Below are 22,069 nucleotides of genomic sequence, written 5' to 3' on the forward strand. Positions count from 1 at the left end.
CCACAGTATCTAGGTCCCTCACAACACCCTGGTGAACTAGGGCAGCATATTTCCCATTCTACAGATCTAAGGCACTGAGAAACTGGTGGCTTGAGTTTCAAATGTGCCAATCTCTTGCAACTCCCCCTAGTGACTTCAGCTGGAGACAGGGTGCTCAATATGTCTGAAAAAATCAGATCATGAGTGACTTGCCCAAAAATTCTCACAGCACATCCATGGCAGAACTAGGAATTGAACTCAGCTCTCCTGAATCCTACCCCAGTGCCTTAAAGCCAAGACTATTCTTTCTCCTATGGATTACTGTTGGAATGGACATTGTAGTGGACTAATGCAATTCTTAAAAAATATTTTTTCCCCTCAACAATTTTTCCTCAGCTAAGCAAATTTTCTATTCAGCTTGTAACAGCCCCATGCTGGTAGGATTGTTCTTGCTTGTTATTATTATTAAGCTTATTATATGCCTGCATCCCCAGTAATCCAAGCCAGTTCAGAACAGCAAGTAAGTGGATGTGCTGTTCTTCACTTCCTGTCTAAGCGGTGCGTATTATTGTCAAAAAAGCCACGTTTTGATAATTATTACATTGAGGGCAAATGTTAGTTCCATGTAACTGTAAGATGCATTCTCTCCATGTTGCAGGAAGAAAGTTACTCATGCTGCAGTTCATATTATTACTGAACCTGAAGGAGGATCTTCACAGACAGAGTACCCAGGGATTCCTCATTCAGATACCAGAGGAACATTGAGGACATGGGAGATTCTGTACAGATAGACAGATATTTTTAACCTGGCATATTGTGGGATGCTCTGAAAGCCACAGAAGGCATGCAAGATTTGCAGCGGTATGTAGCTCTGTACATTTTTGTGGGTATTGGTTGTAGCAGGGTTTACCCACAGATGCATTTCTAAAAGCTACTAATTTTCTTATCCCCATCAGAAAAACACCATGCTAATTAACAGAGTTGGCAGTTTGTTCGCAAGAAATCCCTGGGATAGAAATAGCCAGTTTTTCTATTCCATTTTCCTGGACACTTCATTATATATGTTTTAAAGGGAAAGAGCAACATTTGCTGTGGTAATACCGGAGGGGGAGACTGTGAAGAAAACAGGAGTGCCTGGCTCATTTACATCTTAGTGCCCTGAAGATACTTCCAGCTTGGATCTAAACTGTAACAGTGCTGGTGTCTGAGCTCCACTCATTAGGCATGGAGATACTTTCCGTGGTTCTCAAGCTATGGTCCACCAAGCCCTTTCTGGCTCTTCATAGGTTGAAACACTGAGTCACACGTAGTGAGCGGGAAGGGGGTGCTGAGGGTTGCTGTGGGTCCACAAGAAATTCTCAGCATTATAAGTGACCCACAAAAGGAAAAGTTCAGTGGGGGTGGGGGTCTCAGTAGGCTTTCCTCCGCTCTACCCTTTAAGGATAGTAGGCAAGGTGTGTTGGGTCTGACTGCTCTCTGGGCAGATCCAAGATGTCCTGGTGTGACAGCAATCACTGTGAGAAATTATGAAAACATTGTTTGCCTTTAAATTAAGCTGGGGGTCTTACTGTGAGTAGCTAATGGCTGTCACCACTGGGGAAGGTTGACTGATGCCAGTGTTAAAAGGGTAGTTCCTGCCTAGCTCTATTGTGGAAATGTAGTGGGATGAGCTTTCCCCACACTGCATGGCTTGCAACAGAATGGCAGTCCCTCCACTCAAAGCAGCATAGAGATTGTTCCCTCATGGTGCCCTAGAGGGGGTGTGGAGGGGTAGAGAGTAAGCAGAACCATGGCTCTGCGGGAACATGCTGCATCCCTTAAAAAGGGGGAGCAGTTGTGCACTCCCCTTACACATTGGGGAGCTCTGGAAGGCATGCAGAGAGCCTCCAGCACTTCCCAGGGTCAGTGGGACGCTGCACTGCCCCCAACATGGGGCTGTGTCCAGTTGGCCCATACTAGCCCTAGATGTTTTGTTGGGCTTTCAATCCAGAACAACTAACAAAACAGCTGTGAGTTATGCCCAATAAATTTAATAACTGATACAAATTTGTAACTACAAAATACAAAGTAGACTGAAAAGTGACGGCATAAGAGTCAAAAGGAACAATGTTTGTTATGCAAAACAAAAGCAAAATACACTTAACAGCAGATAGGGATTCTGATATGACACACTTGGTCACATACAATGCTGCATTAGTAACAGTACACATAGATATTCATTATGCAGGATTTCTCACAACGGCTGCCTCTTAATCCTCCACTCCATCCCAGATGACAAGTCAATTGGTGTTCTTCATTCTCTTACATAAATTCTTGTGCACACAACATCATCGGCACCAAAAGTCTTGAAAAGAAACAGAAATCAATCAGCAGAGAGGTAATAGGCAAAAATTACATACAATTTTTCAGGAGTATGTTAATTTTACCATAGTAGCTAGTGGTATAGCAGACATTAGATTGTAACTTTGCCGAAGCAAAGACGTAAGTTTTGAAAGGGTAATATACTGAAGGTGGTTCTCTTTCCCAGACACGAAGTTTGTCAGAGAGATAAATAGCCTGGAACCTCATAATTTTTCTACAGTTTCTTGGCATGCATTTGTGAATGGCAAGAGAAGTTGGAATGTACTAGGTTTTTATATTTGAAAACAGTCACAATCTTTGAATGGCTTTGTCTGAATTAAGGGTGTTTAGGGTGGGATTCAGATCAGATTGACTGCACGTACAAGACTGACTGCTTAGCTGTCCAGTTCCTCAGCTGGCGTAAATCAGTGTAGCTCCAGTGCGATCAATGGAGCAATGCTGATTTACACCAGCTGAAGATCTGGTCCATATATACCACTATATATATAAAACCTGTAATTGGATAATGCTGCTGCAAGATGTTGACGTGACAGACCTACAGACTGAAATCCTCTTTTTCCAGCTATAGTGTAGACAGCATCAATGTGAGTATCCCCACACTGCTCTGACGGGGAGTCCTGACCCTGACCTGGAGCTTTCTCCTTTGGGAGTGAGAGGGTAGCTTAGTCTCCTTGCAATGCCCATTTGATCCTCGGCCCCTCTGCTGAGTCTACCAATAAACTTGCTAGTTCTGCTGATGTTTTCTGACATGGACACTTATCGACTCGGAATCTGTCTGAGGCAAACTCATTCCCTGCAAATGAGCAGTTAAAGGATTCAACCAGTTCCCCACAGCCATATAATCCAGCATTGCGCACTAATACCCCACCAGATTTACCCCACTTTAACATGGCTTCCTGACAACAATTGCAAAAATATGCACACATGCCAGATAACTTAAGCAGGAGCTATGCCAGAAAAAGGAGTGTAGGAATGGTACCCCCGAGGAGTTTTATTACTGTGATGTTTTTAAGCAATTTTATTTTGATTATAAGAGTTTTGAGGCAGGGATTGTCTTTTTATTATGTTTGTACAGTGCCCAACACAATGGGGGTTGGGCCTTTAGGTGCTACTAGAATAAAAATAATACTAATAGAAATAAAACAAAATAAAACTGACTTTGTGCACACATTCTCTGCAAGAGGTAGGGGACAAAAGTCCTATAGACTTCTTCCCTAGCTACACATGCAAAGAGATCAAACATGTTTGCACAGGATTTAGAAGACTACTTGCTAATAGTCACCTATCAGGTGCCATTGACATGACCCTTCAAACAGAGCTAGACATTGTTCCTTTCCTGAAGAGCCAGTCTAGATTATGTGGTTTCTCAGATGCTATAGGAATGTGTTGCATTTTTTAGCTCTGATGTTTTATATTTTATAGGTAAAGTTCATATTTTTAAAACTTGTGTGCCTAAAGCTAGCCACCTAAATCCACAGTTGGACACCTAAATAAGTGGTCTGATTTCCAGCCCCTTTGAAAGTAGAGCTACTTATTTAGGTGCCTAAAGTGGATTTAAGTGGTTAACTTTAGGCACCCATGTTGGAAAATTTTGAAAAGCCTAAAAGTTTAGCATAGTAGCATTATTAGTGAAATGGCATTAAAACATATTGTTGAGCAGAGAAAGTTATGTGTTGGAGGGACATGTACTCATACTTTCTGCACTCCTTTTCTTTAAAGTTACACATGACTTTGCTTCACAGATACATGTTAAGGACACAGTTGTACACCTCATACATTGGTGAGCATCTAGTCTTGTGAGAAGTCCCATTAAAATCAACAGGACTGATCATATAAGTGGTCCCCTTCATAAGAATGGCACAATCAAGCCTTAAATCAATTTAACATTCCACTCTAAACTACCAAGAAACTCAGATCTTGAAGCCCTTCCCTACATGTAACGCCCATTGAGTTCTGCACAGTGCTGGTCCATGAGAACAGTTCCTAGACAGAGGAAAATAAACTTTAATGGAGACTCAGAAGAGCTCTGACTAGACTTCTGCACAGTATAGATCCAGACCCACAGATTAGGTACAGATAGATTGAGGGATTGTAATCTCACAACCCCCTGCCCTAAAATTCATTGGATTTAGGGATGGGGAGTGGTTTGAGGAGACAGGAGAGTCTCTCCGTCTGAATCTGCCCCTAAGGTTTTGGTTCTAGTTTGGAAGAGATGTGGAAGAAATCTCATCAGCACAGCAGATCTCATAAGAATGCCATTATGCAAGAGGGTAGAAATCGAGACAGACAGTCCAGCCTGTCTTGGGCTGAAATTTCCAAAAAGCATCTTGGAAGAGTCCAGCACTGTCAAATCTGAAACCAATGCTAATGACAAAGGTGGGATTTTCAAAAGGGCCCATGTGAACATGGCACCTAACACGCATTGTAATCAATGGGAACTGGGCACACAATTCCCTTAGATGTTTTTGATATTCCCATCCTTTCTCATAAGCTTCAAACCTAAATTTTCATCTAAACTTAATCTGGATCCAAACCCAAATAATTGCCTTTTAACCAGTCTCTTGCTTCTGTCTAGCAAGTACAAATTTAAAGGAGAGCTATCCTGTGAAACAGGAATCCAGGAATCAGCTCTGTCGAGACATAACAGCATAATAGGTGGAATTCAAGACTTTGTTTATATTAATATATTCTGCCACTAGCTCACTGTATAACCTGCAAACAGTCACGAGCCTTTTTCTGTCTCATTTTCCCCATCTGTACAATAGGGATAAAACTCGCCTTACAAGGGTGCAGTGAGGCTGAATGTTTGTAAAGTGCTGGGGGAGGTGCTGTATCTAAGTGTAAATTATTATAGTGTCTTAAATTTATTATTTCAGAAATTACAACATAGCCCCGCCAGCCAATCAGATGGAATGGCCAATCAGGCAGCCTGCTGCTGGCCAGCTCTAGTGATGAGGCTGCTTGGAGCCTGGCTCTGCTGCAGGCCCTGATTCCTGGCAGAATGAGATAATCCATCAATTCACACTCTGCAATTTCACCCAGGACCTGATCCAGTGCACATCAAAGTCCATGAACGGGCTCCCATTGACATCAGTGGACATTAGCTCAGGTCCCCAGTACTTGAATAGAGAGACTTCCACAGCTTTTTCATAGATCCCAAGGCCAGAAGGGACCATTGTACTCATTTAGTCTGACCTCCTGCATAACGTGGGCTGTAGAACGTCCCCAGCACAATTTCTGTTTGAACTAGAGCATATCTTTTATAAAACATTCAATTTTGATTTAAAAATGGCCAGTGATGGAGGTTCCAGCACAGCCATTAGTAGATTGTTCTAATGGTTAATTACTCCCACAGTTAAAAATATATAGTTGATTTACAGTCTGAATTTGTCTAGCTTCAACTTCCAACCACTGGATCTTGTTATATCTTTGATAATGGGCTCTTCCCTCTAGCAGACAAATAGTTTTCCCCAAGAAGGTACTTACAGACTGTGATCACATCACCCCATAATCTTCTCTTTGTTAAGATAAATAGATTGAGCTCCTGGAGTCTATGACTGTGTCACTAACATTAGTTTCTAATCCTTTGATCATTTTTGTGGCTCTTCTCTGAACCCTCTCCAATTTAGCAACGTCCTTTTTGAACTGTGGACACCAGAACCGGACATAGTATTCCAGCAGAGGCTACACCAGTGCCAAATACAAAGATAAAATAACTTCTCTACTCCTACTCAAGATTCCCCTGTTTATGCATCCAAGGATCACATGAGCCCTTTTGACCTGAGCATCACACTGCGAGCTCAAGTTCAGCTGATTATCCACCATGACCTCCAAATATTTTTCAGAGCCACTGCTTCCCAAGACAGAGTCCCCCGCCATGTAAGTATGACCTACATTCTTTGTTCCTAGATATATGCATCTACACTCACCTGTATTAAAAGATATATTATTTGCTTGTTACCAGCTTATCAAGTGAGTCAGATTGCTCTGTTTCAGAGTAACAGCCGTGTTAGTCTGTATTCGCAAAAAGAAAAGGAGTACTTGTGGCACCTTAGAGACTAACCAATTTATTTGAGCATGAGCTTTCGTGAGCTACAGCTCACTTCATCGGATGCATACCGTGGTATGTAGCTGTAGTTTCCACAGTATGCATCTGATGAAGTGAGCTGTAGCTCACGAAAGCTCATGCTCAAATAAATTGGTTAGTCTTTAAGGTGCCACAAGTACTCCTTTTCTTTTTTCAGATTGCTCTGTATCAGTGACCTGTCCTCTTTACCATTTATAGTGCCCATCAAAGTCAATGCTCAGTACCTCTCAAAATCAGGCCACTTATTTGGGTGCCTAAGTTTAGAATACCCAAGTTTGAAAATTGTTGGCTTGTCCAATGTCACACAGGAAGTGACAAAGGCAAGAATAGAAGCCAGATCTCCTGACTTGCAGTCCAATGGTCTATCCAATGGATAACTCTATCTCCTAACTTATATGATTAAATACCTATATCAGTCAGTCAGCTGTATTACAAATGGTATTACAACAGGATGCATATTCAAATAATGCATTAGGTATCTCCAGTACTTAAACATGGATGGGTACTGGTTCTGGGCTTGACCTTGCTTTTATTGAGGTGAATGGCAAAACCCGCATTGACTTCAGTGGGAGAAGCAATGTTTAATTTGTAATGAAAGAGGTGCTGGGGTTAAAGCAATCTTTTTTACTTTCATAACTGATGCAGCAAGCCCAGAGTTGCCGGAGCTATGAACTGCCAAGCCTAGAGGTTGGGCTCAGCACTGGCAAGCCCCAGCAAAAATTAAGCCCTGGGGAGCAGACCCTCCACTTGATTACTTAAGATCAGACTTTTTTAAAATATAGGAAGCATTAAACCTTTAAGTGGTTTAATTCCAAGGCTTAAACCCACACAGACACACTTTGGCACTCAGCTGTGCGATCTCTCTCCAATCTGGGTTGGACCATCTTACCTGCCATGTTTAATTTCAGAATCCAGAAATATCATTTAAAAAATGTTCAATCATTCATCTATGCTTCACAGTTCACCAGTTTTAATCAACTATAGCATGAATTTTCCAGGGAGAGGAAGGGGAATAGAAACAATGCTTCAGACCCCTCAAACTTCTGATCTTTGACCCTTGCTAAAATTGATTCTGAGAACCCCTGTGTGACATGTGAACTGTGCAAAATTTGGTTTGAAGCTGTTTTTTAAAGCCATTCTTCAGAAATTATCTACTATACAGCATTTGCGATACAGATAAGGGGCTGAGCAGTCATGAAAGAAGCAACACAGAAAAGATAGAAGATAAATTATTTAATTTGAACCGCTAATATTTGAAGGCAGCAACCTTTAATTTTGGGTAAGAGCAGACCCTTTGTCCCTCCTAATTTGCATGAGTGATTGACAGCTCATTAAGGTCACAGAAAAGCGCAATAACAGCAAAAAACAATAGACTCACAATTAGGAAGTAAGGAAAAAAGACCTTATTTTAAAATAACCTCAACCATAAATCTTCATTTTTAGACCTGTACATGAAATACATATGCTGGGTCAGACTCTGGTCCTGATTACACTGATATAAATTCAAAATAACTCTAGTGAATAGTGTTCTCTGCAAATAAGATCAGAATCTGGCCCTGTATCTGTAGTCTAATTTAAAGTTAAGGATAGTTAAGGATACTCTCAAGGTAAGAAATCTGAACTTTGACAAGTTCCCTCCTCACCTCCCTTTTTGTTTGCACATCCCATGTAATCCTTTATATCCATTTTTATTCAAAAGTATTTAAAATCCAAGTTTTCAATACTTAAAAAACCCAAAACCAAAGAACCCCCCCATGTTAACATTTCTGAGAAACCCTATACTAATAAGTCTGTGATATAGAATAATAATGCTATTAAATATGAAGGCTCCATTGCCACATTTCCAATGGGATTACTATAAATAATACTGGAGAAAGCATCTTTTAAAAAAGAGTTTTAAAGTGTTAACGTGACCTTTTGCAAAACAGGGGGTTGATCCTGCCTCCATAGACCATCAGGCCTTAGACGAACAAGATTTATTCTTGACGTACCAATAACACCTTTCCCAAGTTAAGATGAACGAAGAGCAAAGATCATTTTTGGGAACACAAAACAGAGATGTAAAAAAAAATTCACCTTGGTGTGAAATGTATGATGCTATACCTGAAAAAACTCAGAACTGTGTCTTCTCAAAGGATCAGGCACCAGCCCTGCATGGCTTATACACTACAGCACAGGTTCTGCTCCATGCAAGGCAGCTATCCCAGCTGCAGAGACCCCCAAGGCGCACAGGAATGGGGCTCCCTCCAGCTCTGCTAGAAGGGAGCTGGGATAAACTGACTGGGGAGCTATGGGAAGGATTATAGGAGAAGGGGGTGTTGAAGAGGAGGGAGGCCTGAGAAGAAGGTTGGAGCTGGGATACATTAAGCTTTAAATGGCTGCTTGCAGAAAATTGCACCAGGGCGAATTTCAGCTCCCAGTCATTATGGTTCAAGCAAAAACCTTCAAGAGAGAAAGCCTTTTTAAATCAAGATTGGATATTTTTCTAAAAAATATGCTCTAATTCAGTGGTTTTCAACCTGTGGTCTGCAGACCCCTGGGGGCCTGCAGACTATGTCTAAGATTTCCAAAGGGGTCTGCACCTCCATTTGAAAATTTTTAGGGGTCTGCAAATGAAAAAAGGTTGAAAACCACCGCTTTAGTTGAAACAGGAATTAATTCTGGGGAGTCCTATGGCCTCTGGTTATAGAGGAGGTTAGACTAGCTGAATACAATGGTTCCTTCTAGCCTTATATTCTATGAGTCCATATTGTGTTTCTTAACCTCACTCTCCTTTCCCAGTTGGGTCAGTTTGTGTCGTGGCTGCAGAAGGGGACAGCATTACAATCGGATCTCCTGCTTGTACTGTAAGAGTTGGCCTTGGTTTTGCAAATGCCTCGTGAGTAGGTTGCTTAGATGACAAAATCCAAAAATGCTTTGTTAGAGAGCTGGAAAAATGACAGTTGGAAATAAATTCTGTTTGTATCAGTTAAAAAAAAAGGGAAAAAAAGGTATGAAACAGAGGGTAGAACTCCCCGCTTCCTAAGCTATCTGGGTAACATAAAGGCTTACTAGAGTTGAACAAACAGAAGGATCTGGATATTCATGTTTATGGAAACCAGTGTGATTTCACTAATAACATCCACCCCATTCCTAGAAACACTGTTCCTCACTATCTGAAATAACAACTTTAACATTCTAAAAGCTTCTTGTCTACACAGGGTCAGATCTGTTGTTGTTGTTGTTTTTTTCCCCTTTCAGATGAAATCTTAAAAAACAGAGCTCCTGTCTGGATTACATGAAGGTTAGATTGTATTGATATCTTTCGTAAGAGCAGAGGTATGCCCCAGTGTTCTGGACTAAAAATCCCCTCCCCATTGTTGTATGTGCTATAAGTCAGTTGACTGCCTCCATCCCAGACAGCATGTCCTCCAGACACTCTATTCCCGGGCTGAAGTACTGTTCTCTCTATCTAAGATACTTATATAGTCCCCATCACTGTAGTATCTGAGTACCTTACAATCTTTAATGTATATATCCTCACAGCACTCTTGTGAGATAGGGCACTGCTATTAGCCCCATTTTACAGATAGCAAACTGAGGCATAGAGAGGCACTAATTGATTTTCCCATGGCTGCACAGGATGTCTGTGTCAGAGCAAGAACTGACCTTGGATCTCCCACAGCGGAGACTAGTGCTCTAACCACTGGACCATCCTTGGGATAAAATTACTGGATTTACCCAGAATGCACTGACACAAACAGGCAATGCAGTGACTCTGGATGTGCAAACTGCTGTTGTGGGGGAAAGGCTACTGTGTGGGCACAAGTTTAACTGTGATACTTGTAATCAAGTTAAAGTGACCATGTCTCTAGCCAGTTACAGATCACAGCTGCAGTTGTAGCAGGGCTGGGCACTGAGGTGAGATTCAGAGAAGGGATATCAGTACCAAGATGACAACTGTAGGAGAAGTAAATAGACTGAATCTGACTGCGGGTACATCTACACCGTACTGCAAGGGTGGAAGGTCCCAGGGCTCAGGCTCGAGCCCGAGCTTGAACATTTACACAGCAATTTTTAACCCCACAGCCTGAGCCCCGCGAATCTAAGTCAGCTGACCCAGTCCAGTTGTGGCTGTGCCTCGGGTCTTTGATGTATCCTATGTAGATGTATCCTCACTGGCTCAGGTGGAGGGATCCAGTTCCAGATACATGAGGCAGAACTGCTGCTCCTGCCTGAGTGTGGAGTGTTATGTAGGAGTGGATAGAGGGATCACAAGGACTGAAGAAGCAGATTGATTGGAGCTGGACATAGTTGAGCTCAGACATAAGAAAGAGCGATTCTAGGAATCTTGAAAATAGAGGGCAATTCTGAATGGAGTTCAGAGATGAGCAGGGAGTCAGAGGTGATAGAGGATGTGGTGACATGTTCCTACTTATCAGAGGGAGGTTATATAGTGCTAACAGTATGCCAGGCACTCCTTTGTCATATACCATGTGATAAGAAGCATGTAATAACACATGTACCAAAAAAAGGAGAAGGAAAAGGATATATTTCCAGGTAAATCAAAGTAGGCAGTTCTCCAGAAATTAGGTCAAATTCTCTGCTCTCACTTACGTTGATTAAATCTGCAATTACAACTGAAATTACTGGAGTTACTTTGCATTTATAGAATTGGATTTAGCACATTATGGTTATTTTACCACTAAGTGTTTAGAGGCAGTTAAAACAGAAGAACATGATATAATTTGGTAAGTTATCTGAGAACAATGATTTAAAAAAAGTCATTGTGTGTGAATTGCACTAAAGAGGGTTAGGAGCATCCTGGCCTTTCAAATGCATTTAATATAAAGCAGCATGTTTCACAATAATTAATGGAAAAAAGTAACAGTCCGATTACATAGCAACAAAACCTATTAGTACAATGTATGCACTGGAAGGGTGAAAGGGTCTTACCAAAATCAGCTCATCGTTAGCTAATTCCCGAGTCCAATATGTTTTAGGACCCTCTCCCCCAATAAGAGTTTGTTTGCAATAGATCTTGTTTTCATTCTCCCAAGTGGCTAAACTCTGCAGGCAAGAAAACCATTAGTAACATTAATTATATTCCCTGGCAGCATGAGGGAGAGACACAACAATGAACACTACAGAGAATAATTGCTGCAGTAAAAGAGCAACACATGGTAGATAATAGCAAGGGAGAAAGGCATATCAACAGAAAGCAGTAAAATCAAAACAAAGGTTGGGGATGGATGTTTTGGAGATATATACATATAATTAACAAGAATAATTTCAAATATGACTTCTCAACATAACTCTGTGTTTATTTCCGTGCATCCAAATTAAGAAGTCCTTTAATTCTCATAAAAATTTTAATGGTGAGAACTGAGAAGCTTCATTTATTAACATGTAATAACTTAGCATCTTTGTAAAGATCTGGCATGAGCTGACATGTTATTTACCACCTCATGGCATAAAAGCAGCTAGAATCAAATGTAACATTTTGGAATAATAAATAATGCAGTACTTGCCACTTATAATCTTTATTCTATATGGCACTGTTCCAGGTTACTTGTATGTTTAACATATAGTTCTAACAAGCAGGGTACACAGCAACTAAATTAAAGTAGTTGCACTCGAATTTGGATATTTTGGGGTTTTTTAAAAATGAATATGGGGGAGGGTCTGAAAACTGAAATACACTAGGACATTTTTTCAGAGCACTTGGAATTATTACTATAAAGCTATTTTGAGGTGAGAAATCATGGCATTTCATACTGTTTAACAAGCAGGCAAGCACAGGTTCTCCACTGCTTTTCCTCCTAGTGTTGAATTATTATTCCACAATGCAGTGGAACAGCTGTGCAGAAGGATGCCCCATAATGAATGTACAAGTAATCGCTTTACAACTAGCACATGGGAGATATTCATTAGTCTGTGATGATAAAAAAAAATTAAAGTCAACATTTCCTTGACTTTCCAAAGGAAAAAGGTTTTCTTTTATATAAAAATTCGCTATTTCTTTTATATAAAGAACAATGATTCTTTCAAAATTATAGCCTTTTAAAACCAATATGGCAGAGTTATACATGTTATGCTTTTCATTCCAACTATCCTGAATCCTTATTTGTTTGTGTGAAAAATAGATCAAGTCAGACTGCAGAATAAGACCCTCTTTTCCTGTAAAGTGTTTCAGGATCTATAAACATTCAGCTATTTTGTCGGGTATTGCAAACTATATTATGATGTTATTTTTCTATCAATTTCTGTATCATAGCCACAGCTCAATTTTCTACTGAGCTCAGCAATATAATTCACTCATATAATTTCACACATGGAAAACATTTTACTGAAAACTACATTTTAAAAATTTGCCCACTTTCAAAGCAATAATTATTGTTTTTCCATATGTAGCAATAAAACTTTCATTTAAAATGGAGTCAAATATTTGTGTGTTCTGGATGATCAAATTCCATTTTACTTTCACCAAGAGAAAGAAATTAACAAAACCAGTGAGATATTTCTTGATAGATTTGTTCATCCTAGAGATTCAATGGGAGTTGCGGGTGCTCAAGATCTCCCAGGATCAGGCTCCCAGTTACACCAGTTTAAATCCATAGTAATTGTACTAAACTTGATGAAGTTACTCTAGATTTACATCAATGCAAATGAACTCAGAAGTTGGTCCTGGGATGATCAGAAATATTTTGCTACTATTTTGCCTTTTTAAAATATTACTTTGGGAAGGGGGGGGGGCTAGATTCTGATATCCTTTACTTGCACTGAGTTGCATCTTACTTTGAAAGTAGTTCCATTGATATCAATGACACTACTCACACTGAGTAGCACTTTCATTGATGAGTAGTGTCATTGACATCAGTGGAACTACTTGGGAAACAAGATGCTACTCAGTGAGAGTAAAGGACATCAGAACCTGGTCCTGTGTGAACTTTTTTCATACAACCCCCTCCTGCCACCACAGAGGTACCAATTCTCTATTTCCTTATGTCTTGTGTATTCATATAAGTGTAAATTGGATGTAAGCTGCAACTAAATCAGAATGTAGTATTATACACCCACTTTGCACGAGTGTAAATGACTATACAAGGTACAAAGCAATGGAAACATCAGGCCCAGAGTTTCTCATCAGAGTAAAGTGTAATAACCAAACCAAAACAAACAGATGAGGCATCTCAAAGATAACGCTGAACAAAGAAAGTGGTGTAATAACAATTGACAGCCGTTGAAGTTTACATAAAATTAAGTATCACGATACAATATTAGATCAAAGATACAAGCAATTAATATCTATGCAAAAAATTAAGATATATGTTTGACCTATGATAAAAGAATGTCCGGAAAAAGCTAAAAATATCCTGCAATTCTTATTTGAGACCTAGCCTGTTTTGTTTTAGGATAAAAGTTATGAGCAAGTTTGTGCCACTAAATCCTGCACAGCACTCAAGGCAGAGATCTTAGTTGCTCATCCACAGTGTGTTGTTATGGTAACAGACAGACATCAAGAAATCTCTTTCACCACTAGGGACATGTTAAAATAGAGAGAAGGAAAAGCAATCAGAAAAATTTCTGCATGCAAGGGTTAGGGAGAAGAATTGTGTAAAATCATCTTGAGCTCTTACTTCAGGACCTGATATTTTTTGCTGCTTTTAATTTTAAACTGCCCTCCCTGAGGAACAATGCCAGATTGAGGCCAAAAACCAAACAGTTCAGATTAGGGATGGAGGAGGCAGAGAAGACCGAGTAAAGGAGTAAGTCGGCAATGCCATTGTCTTGAGCCAGTGGAAATGTATCTATCTGCCGCATATAAAAATTACCGAGATCTCAGATAAATCCACGCTGGGAGAGCAAAGGGCTTTTCCTAGGACACAGGGGAAGCTGTCTCGTTGCTGGATCATACCTCTGGTCTGTTGTGTTCTATTCAGACTCTTACTCCACTCCCATTACCAGGGTAGGTGAGTGGGGTTCTGTTGGGAAAACACCATCAGCCAAGGCTGTACACACACACAGTTCTCCCCCGCCCTTACCCTGCATTTTCTGCCATCCACAGTCTCCTCTTCGAAGCTCTCCCCTACTTTGAAGTTGATCTCAGTGGTGCGGACGGTGGTAGACGTTTTGATGTAGAACTGGTCCCCGTCCTGGCGGATCTCCACATGCGGTTTGGAGGCGGCTGCCACCGCCACTCTCCTGAGCATCGCATTGACACCTGGGCAGAGGGGGAGACCAGGAAGCAGAGCATTAACCTAACCGGGCCCCTCCAGCACCGCTCACCGCGCTGCGGACGGCGTTTAGCAGCAGGCTTGGCAGCAATGGCTTGGCGTTGGCCACAGCCCTGCAGGTGCGTTAATCACTCCGACCCCGGACAGGTTGGCACGGCCCATGACGGCAATGCCTGGGGCGCGAGGCTGGGCGGAGCGGCTCGCCATGGGCCGGGCGGGCTGGCAGCCACCTGCTGGCGGCACGTCGCTTCCCAGGCTAGCACCTCGGACGGCCGCCCCGTGCGGCGAGGTCTCCGCAGCCCCGCGCCCCGCGGCATTGCCGTCATGGGCCGTGCCCATGGGCCGTGCTGCGTCCCTGCCCCGCCGGCGCCGCCCCCAGCCCGTGTCCAGGCTGCCGGCGCCGGGCAGACGCGCGCCCCGCCCGCTCCTTACCCAGCGCTTTCAGGAGCTCGTCGAAGTTCTCGCTGCTCTTCATTTTCCAGGTGCCGGCGAAGTTGGGCATGTCGGAGGCGGCGGGGCGTGCGCGGCGGCGGGGCAGGACGGAGCGACCCGGGCTCTGGCTGCTCTCAGCTCCGGCACCTTGTGAGCGGGGCGGGCTGAAGCGCTGGCTGTGTGAGTCACTTCCCCCCACCTCTCCTCCCGTGGGACTCGGCAGCATCCATCCATCCATCAGCCCGCCCTGCCTTCAGCCAGCTAGCCAGCTCCTGGGGCTCCCCAAAGGGAGACCCCAACTGTCACTCGCCCTGCAGCTGGGAGCCGGCTAGAGATTCACCAGCTATTGAAAGGAGCAAGAGGCAGAGGGGGATCCGCAGAGGAACAGTGCCCAGGATGGACTTTAACTGGGGCATGGTCCAGGGAGGCAGGCAGGGTATAGCCAGAATGACACATTACTTCCTCCAGGGCCAGCTCCTCAGCCTCCCAAAGGGGGAAAGGTCCCTTTAGAATCCTGCAATCTTGCAGGCACATGGGCCAAACACATGCTGGTGTAAGGGGATGAACCTGACCAAATATTTCTGGTCCAGAAAACCTAGACGCGGAAATGGGCCTTGACTCAGGAATGTAGCTAACAAGGAAAGGGTGAAACACACCTCAGAAAAACCCAAAACACCAAACACAAACCAATTTTCCCTGGTTTTTTGTTTCAGTGAGAACTAAAGAAATTCAGTTTCAGTTCAAAACAAACCAACAATTTCTTTTTCCAGATTTTTCAGTTGGTCCCTAAACTGAAAAAATCCATTATTCCCTCCGGTCTAAATAAATACCCATCCCATCCATGAGACTCCATACAATCAAGCATCAGATCACTCTTACTCACCTAGGTTAAGTTAGCCTAGGGTAGTAACAGAAATTAATCCACTACTCACTGCCAAAATGTCTCCCTTTCCCATGTGTCTTCATGCAGTTTTGGAAACGGCAGAGCAAGATCGGAAGAACTGGAAATTATTCCAGCTGCATCAGAAACTGCAGCGCCCATTGCAGAATCACACATTTTGAAAAAGCATCACAACAGGCTATTTCCCATGTATTTGAAAGAGAGATGAGTTTGGTAAAGTGTATCTATACAGTATTCAGGAGATAAGTATTGTCTGAGGTCTTTCATGCTTCCTTCTCCATAGCTGCTGCTTTTAATCCCTCCATTTCCTAGGTATCAGAAGAGCAAAAGAAGATTTCTCTCTCTCATACCAGGCCCAAGCCTGCTCACCTTATAAGTGTAATGGGACTACTCACATGAGTAAAATGTTGCACTGTTGTTGTAACTGTGTTGGTCCAAGGATATTATCGAGAAAAGGTAGGTGAGGTAATATCTTTTATTGGGCCTACTTCTGTTGGTGAAAGAGACAAGCTTTGGAGCTTACACAGAGCCCACACCTGAAGAAGAGTGCTGTGTAAGCTCCAAAGCTTGTCTCTTTCACCAACAGAAGTTGATCCAATAAAAGATATTACCTCACCCACCTTGTCTTATAAGTAAAATGAGCAAGATTTGACTGCATGCTGTTATTTACAGACCTCCTTCCCATAATAATACATTCTAATGATGCAGAAAGGACTCTTGAGTTTGACCCACAACTGTGCCTGATGCAATTTTACTATGCAAACCACTTGGCTGAGCCCGTTTCATAGCACACTCACAGCTACTCTTCCCTTGTTTGGTTGATTCTGGAAAATTCAGAATAATAATTTGGTTATTTGGAGTATTTTAAAGCAAGTGTCCACAACTGGACAAATGTCTAGAAATGGGGAGTCACCAGTCACAGACTGGGCTGATCCTCCAGGCCCTCCGCAGGTGAAACTGATGGGGAACTTTGCCCAAGTAAGGACTGCAGGAGGGGGCTGAATATATGTCTGCATTTGGTCAGTTTTCTACAGATATTTTCCTTCTAGATGTAGTTTCTTCGAAGGGAAATCAATAGAACTAGTTGACGCTTTTTGTCCACAACATTTTTTTTCAAAGAATAATGTGGTGATTTTTTCCCCAATCAGGATGGAAGTTTGTGTGAGCAATGTCCATTTGTGATTACATTTTTCATCTTCTGTCAAAAACATTTTTTTCCAGTTTTTGGTAACAACCAAGATTTTGGCCAAAACCTGAAAAATGTCAGCATTTTTTTTTTCAATGAAAATGAAAACTGAAGAAAACCATTTTCATTTTTGTCTTCTTTTTGTGAGAGGGGAGGGGGAAGAGACACAAAGCATTTCCAGAGCAGCTCTAGCAGGCAGGTTTTGCCCCTTTGTGGGAAAGGTTGCACAGTCCACTAGGCAATCTAGCAGTTCCCCAGGAACCTGTGCAGGAGAGCCTCCCTCATCCCTTAACTTCAGCACCCTGGCTGCATGGCTCCATTGTAACGTGACACAGCCTTGCATCCAGGATTCAGAATCACACATATGAGAACTCTGAGATAAGTCACATTTCTCACTGTTTGCAGGACTGGGGCCTTAGCTGTCTAAGATAACTGTCACGTGTAGCTCCCACCCAAGCAGATGGGAATCAGCCACATGTATCAGAGAGCAGAAACTGGCCAAGAGATTTTTTTGGGGAAGGGAAGGAGGGAAGAGGCGGCAGAGGGAGTCTTTTTCTTTAGAGGGGAGTTTAGTTTCCATGCCCATTCATTCCTTTGCTGCTGTGCTGAGACTGCCAACAAGGGTTTCAATTGATGCTAGTTGTGAGTGTTCTGGGGATGTGGTACTTGTCTACTAGATAATATACTGAAGCCATCAACCCATGTCATGAAGACCACAAAACAGCCTTGAGAGCGTCATGACTTTTAGAGATTGGAACAGTATTGAAAGAACAAGTGGCTTAGAAGTTAAAGGCTCCATTTTGCATTAGCAACACATGGAGATGTCAATCCTTCTGGATAAATTACACTTTTATGATGGGATAACACAATTTTGGCAATTAATTGATCTTTAAATATTCATGGTAAATAGACCTAATGGCCTGTGATGGGATGTTAGATGGGGTGGGATCTGAGTTACTACAGAAAATTCTTTCCTGGGTATCTGGCTGGTGAATCTTGCCCATATGCTCAGGGTTTAGCTGATCGCCATATTTGGGGTCAGGAAGGAATTTTTCTCCAGGGCAGATTGGAAGAGGCCCTGGAGGTTTTTCGCCTTCCTCTGTAGCATGGAGCACGAGTCAATTGCTGGAGGATTCTCTGCTCCTTGAAGTCTTCAAACCATGATTTGAGGACTTAATAGCTCAGACATAGGTGAGAGGTTTTTCACAGGAGTGAGTGGGTGAGATTCTGTGGCCTGTGTTGTGCACGAGGTTGGACTAGATGATCATAATGGTCCCTTCTGACCTTAGTATCTATGAATCATGCCCAAAGGCTGCTGGGTGCCTATGCATTTATATAGTGTCCTTCATAAAACAAAAGCCCAGATATACGATCTAATCAGCTTTGTCTGGCAATATATACACATTCCAAGGCAAGCATCTCATTTGTACAAAAGGCCCCATTTCCTTGAAGTACTGTACGATGTGGGATCAACAACTCTGTAGAATTAAGCCAAAAGATCCAGACATCCTATGAATTGCCCAGATTTGAGAATGAAGAGGCTTTGTTCATAGCACAGAGGGGGAGACAGGCATCAGCATTTCCAGAGCAAATTTCATCCTCCTCAAATATTCTCCAAGTGGAGGGGACACTGAAATCAAATGCTGCCTGGCATTTTCCCTTGCATTCTTGCTTTTGGTTTTGCTTTGCTTCTTTCGTGCTTTTTTCCTTTCCCTTTTAATTCCTTTACTTCCTCCCTTTCTCTCTTATTCTCTTTTCTAATCTCCTTCTCCTCACATTCCGCTGTCTTCACTGATTCACTTCAGAGTCAATAGGAGTAGTATTCATGTAAATGAGGGCAGAATGTGGCCCCAAATCTACAAGTACAGTTATTTCATTCTAACAAAATGCCCTTCAAGCAATACAATGCTTTTACCATGTTCGAAAGTCCACAATATGGCTGAGCCTTGCTGAGAAAAATGGTCCTTTGCCTTTTCCTCCCTGTTATTTAGATGCTCCAGAAATTGATCCCATTATGCTGCAGAGTACAAGGAGCGCAGCTTATACTGGCCAAGTTATGCAGTTAGCTATTACTTAAGTTGCAGCAAATTTTATGTATTTTGCATTCAGCTCATGCTAAATAAGGTGTATACACATGGATCTTGATCAGTTTACAAGCCGCCTTGAATATATTTGACAGCTAATGGCTCAGATCCTCAGCTGATGCGAACTGGGGGTAGCTCCAAGGACAATAGTAGAGCTATGCTGACATACAGTTGAGAATATGGCCCATGTACTCTAACCAGGTGCACAGATCCTTACCCTAACACAGCGTCTATAAGAGGCATTTATCATGCTGGTGTTAAAATGACCCAGATTAAGAAGCAGGTTTATTTTTTTTTTCAATCTATATAGATATATTTCCCCATTAACGTCGTGGAAAATAGCTTTGATTTTCGAAGTGTCTCCTTCAGCAGTTCTTCCCCTTGGCATTTATTTTAGATACCTGAATCCCTAAGGCTGATCTTTCCTTGCAGATGGACCTAATTAATCTTCCCAAAAGTGCCCCTAAGACAAAAGAAAGTAATATATGTACAGATGGGACAAGGTACTCCATCATCCATCCAAATAAGTGACCAATAATGTGACCAAAACTATCCCCCTGTGGTTATTGACCGACCACTGCAAAGTCACATAAGGCTCAGTGGAAACAATAAATTTTATTTACTAAGGTGGTACCAGAAAAAAAGATTGGTCTGAGGGAATATATAATAAATTATTTCGGACATGAATAAATTATACATCTGGAAGGCAAATTGCTGTCGTAAATTTATCTGCCAAATTAATTTACAATGGGGCTCCCAGCGTGACAATAGATGAAATGTAATATAAATGTATGCGGAATAAAAAGCATTTCTGCAGTTCTGCCTTGTATTGTCTATTACACTCTCATTAAAATGTCACTGCATCATTAGTTTTGTGTTTAGCATCAGCTGACAGGATACCCACTGTTCCCTGAGCTAAAACACTGGAGAGATTCCCTCCACCCCCAATGTAATTCTTATTGCAGCAAGGTGGATGGATCCCTGCACTGCTAGAGCTTGAACGGTAAAAAGTCCATCAGTTTAAAATACTATTATAAGCCTACACTATGAATGGAAAAATAAATGTGATTATTTACACTCATGGCTATGATCTTCCCAGTATTCTCCCCATGTCACCTCCTCCCCCAACAGGAATGCAGTTGACCCCTATTCTCTCCCAAAGTCAGGCCTCAAACTGGCCACCTGCTCCTTCTGTCTCCTCCCTTTCCTGCCAGGGGAATACAATGAAATTGCATATGTTTTTATAAAATAAAATACAATGTACTTCCCTTACTATATTATGTCTTTCAACCTTAAGAACAGGGACCCTGATTCTCTTCTCACTTGGTGCTCAGTCTCACAAGAGCCTGAGCATTCCAGCCCTGATCCAGCAAAGCACTTAAGCACATGCTTAACTTTAAGCATGAATTGTCCCAGGGAGCTGCTCATGCACTTATGTGCTTTGCTGGATCAGCACCAGAGTAAATCAGTTGAAGGCAATTGATTTACAGTAGTGTAAAACAAGTGAGAGGAAAATCAGGACCAGTCCCCTTCCCAGACTAGCAATTTGCAGGAGTCTTTCCATGAAGTTCACAATTGTAACCCTTCTGCCCGTCAGAGTTGGCAGCAACAAGGGCCGGGTTCAATATCTAGGGGTTCCATTCCAATAACACAATGCAAACCGGCTCGAGCCCCCACCCAGTGACCTGGGACCAATATATACCACCCCCGCTGGGCGCCTCCAAGAGGCAATACTTCCCCTCTCGCAAGCACCTAGTCTGAGTGTAGCAAAAGTCTTTTAATAACAGAGAGAAACAATGTGGCATTATGTTGGGGAAACACCACCAACAGGATTCATAACACAACCCATGAGCAAAAACAACCCCACCCCAGGCAAATTGGGGCATGCCCTTTTCCCTTTGGTTCTTGAGTCCAGCAACCCCAAATCACCCAAAGTCCCAAAAGTCCAATGCCCCAAAAGTCTCTGTCCCTGGTCAGGGCAGCCCCAGAGTTCGAAAGTTTATCGGCGGAGCTTTACCTCCCAATCTGGGTGGAAATGGGACAGGGGTAAGAGGCACCTTACGTGATCTGAAGCTGACCGCCCCATAGCTCCATAGCGGCGCTCCGCTCCGCCAGCCGCCCCACGAACTCCTTCGCTCAGCTGCGCTCCGCTCCGCCAGCCGCCCCACGAACTCCTTCGCTCAGCTGCGCTCCGCTCCGCCAGCCGCCCCACGAACTCCTTCACTCAGCTGCGCTCCGCTCCGCCAGCCGCCCCATGAACTCCTTCACTCAGCTCCACGGCCCACAAGCAGCTCCTGCCATCCACACACTGCTCCGCGTCGAACTGCTTCACCAGCCGTCCCGCAAATTGCTCCACAATATATCTTCAGGCTCCCCCACTACTTAACACAACACTCAGTGATTTCAGCTCTTAGGTGAATTCAGCTTATAGTAGGGGAGCCCCAGTGCTGGTGCACTGTCAGCCCAAAGTGAGCTCAGCAGCCTATAACTAGACTTCTAATGAAATCAAAATTAGCTCTGATATTCCACAGTGGAGAGAGGAGGAAGTGCAATCAGCATGTAAGGCCCTCACCAAGGGGCCCATACCACCAAGTATTAATACTTGTCCCCAGCCTCTCTCCATTCACACAGTTTTGGAACCCATGACCCTTGCCTAGCGAGTGCTACTTAGTTGATGGTGAATCCCTCCATCATAACAAAAGGCCATGTACAGTTCCAAGCACAGTTCCCATAATCAGGGTAATAGCAATTTATTCTTCCTGCCCCAATAACAGAGACACTGGGGATCCCACAGCAGCCAAAGTGACCATTTGGGCAGCTATG

General features: G+C 42.7%; 1 protein-coding gene across 1 annotated transcript; it reads right to left on the minus strand.

Moving 5' to 3' along the window:
• Nucleotides 1–1,998: 1,998 nt before the first annotated feature.
• CRABP1 (cellular retinoic acid binding protein 1) lies at nucleotides 1,999–15,328 on the minus strand. Its single transcript, XM_084640713.1, has 4 exons — nucleotides 15,076–15,328; nucleotides 14,452–14,630; nucleotides 11,363–11,476; nucleotides 1,999–2,323 (listed from the first exon to the last, which is right to left on the minus strand). Exons 1-4 carry the CDS (start codon nucleotides 15,311–15,313, stop codon nucleotides 2,273–2,275), a joined length of 582 nt encoding a protein of 193 aa, XP_084496839.1. The 5' UTR covers nucleotides 15,314–15,328; the 3' UTR covers nucleotides 1,999–2,272.
• Nucleotides 15,329–22,069: the final 6,741 nt, after the last annotated feature.

This window comes from Lepidochelys olivacea (assembly GCF_965140295.1).
Source record: "Lepidochelys olivacea isolate rLepOli2 genome assembly, chromosome: 10".
In the NCBI taxonomy this organism is placed as follows: Eukaryota; Metazoa; Chordata; order Testudines; family Cheloniidae; genus Lepidochelys; species Lepidochelys olivacea.

Excerpts from the sequence above, each read along its gene's own strand:
- CRABP1 (XM_084640713.1), bottom strand. The coding sequence starts at position 15,313 with ATGGATGGATGGATGCTGCCGAGTCCCACGGGAGGAGAGGTGGGGGGA. Across the intron at positions 11,477-14,451 it reads TGGATGGCAGAAAATGCAGG|AGTTTAGCCACTTGGGAGAA; the intron begins GTAAGGGCGGGG and ends TCTTGCCTGCAG. Across the intron at positions 2,324-11,362 it reads CTAACGATGAGCTGATTTTG|ACTTTTGGTGCCGATGATGT; the intron begins GTAAGACCCTTT and ends TTTCTTTTCAAG.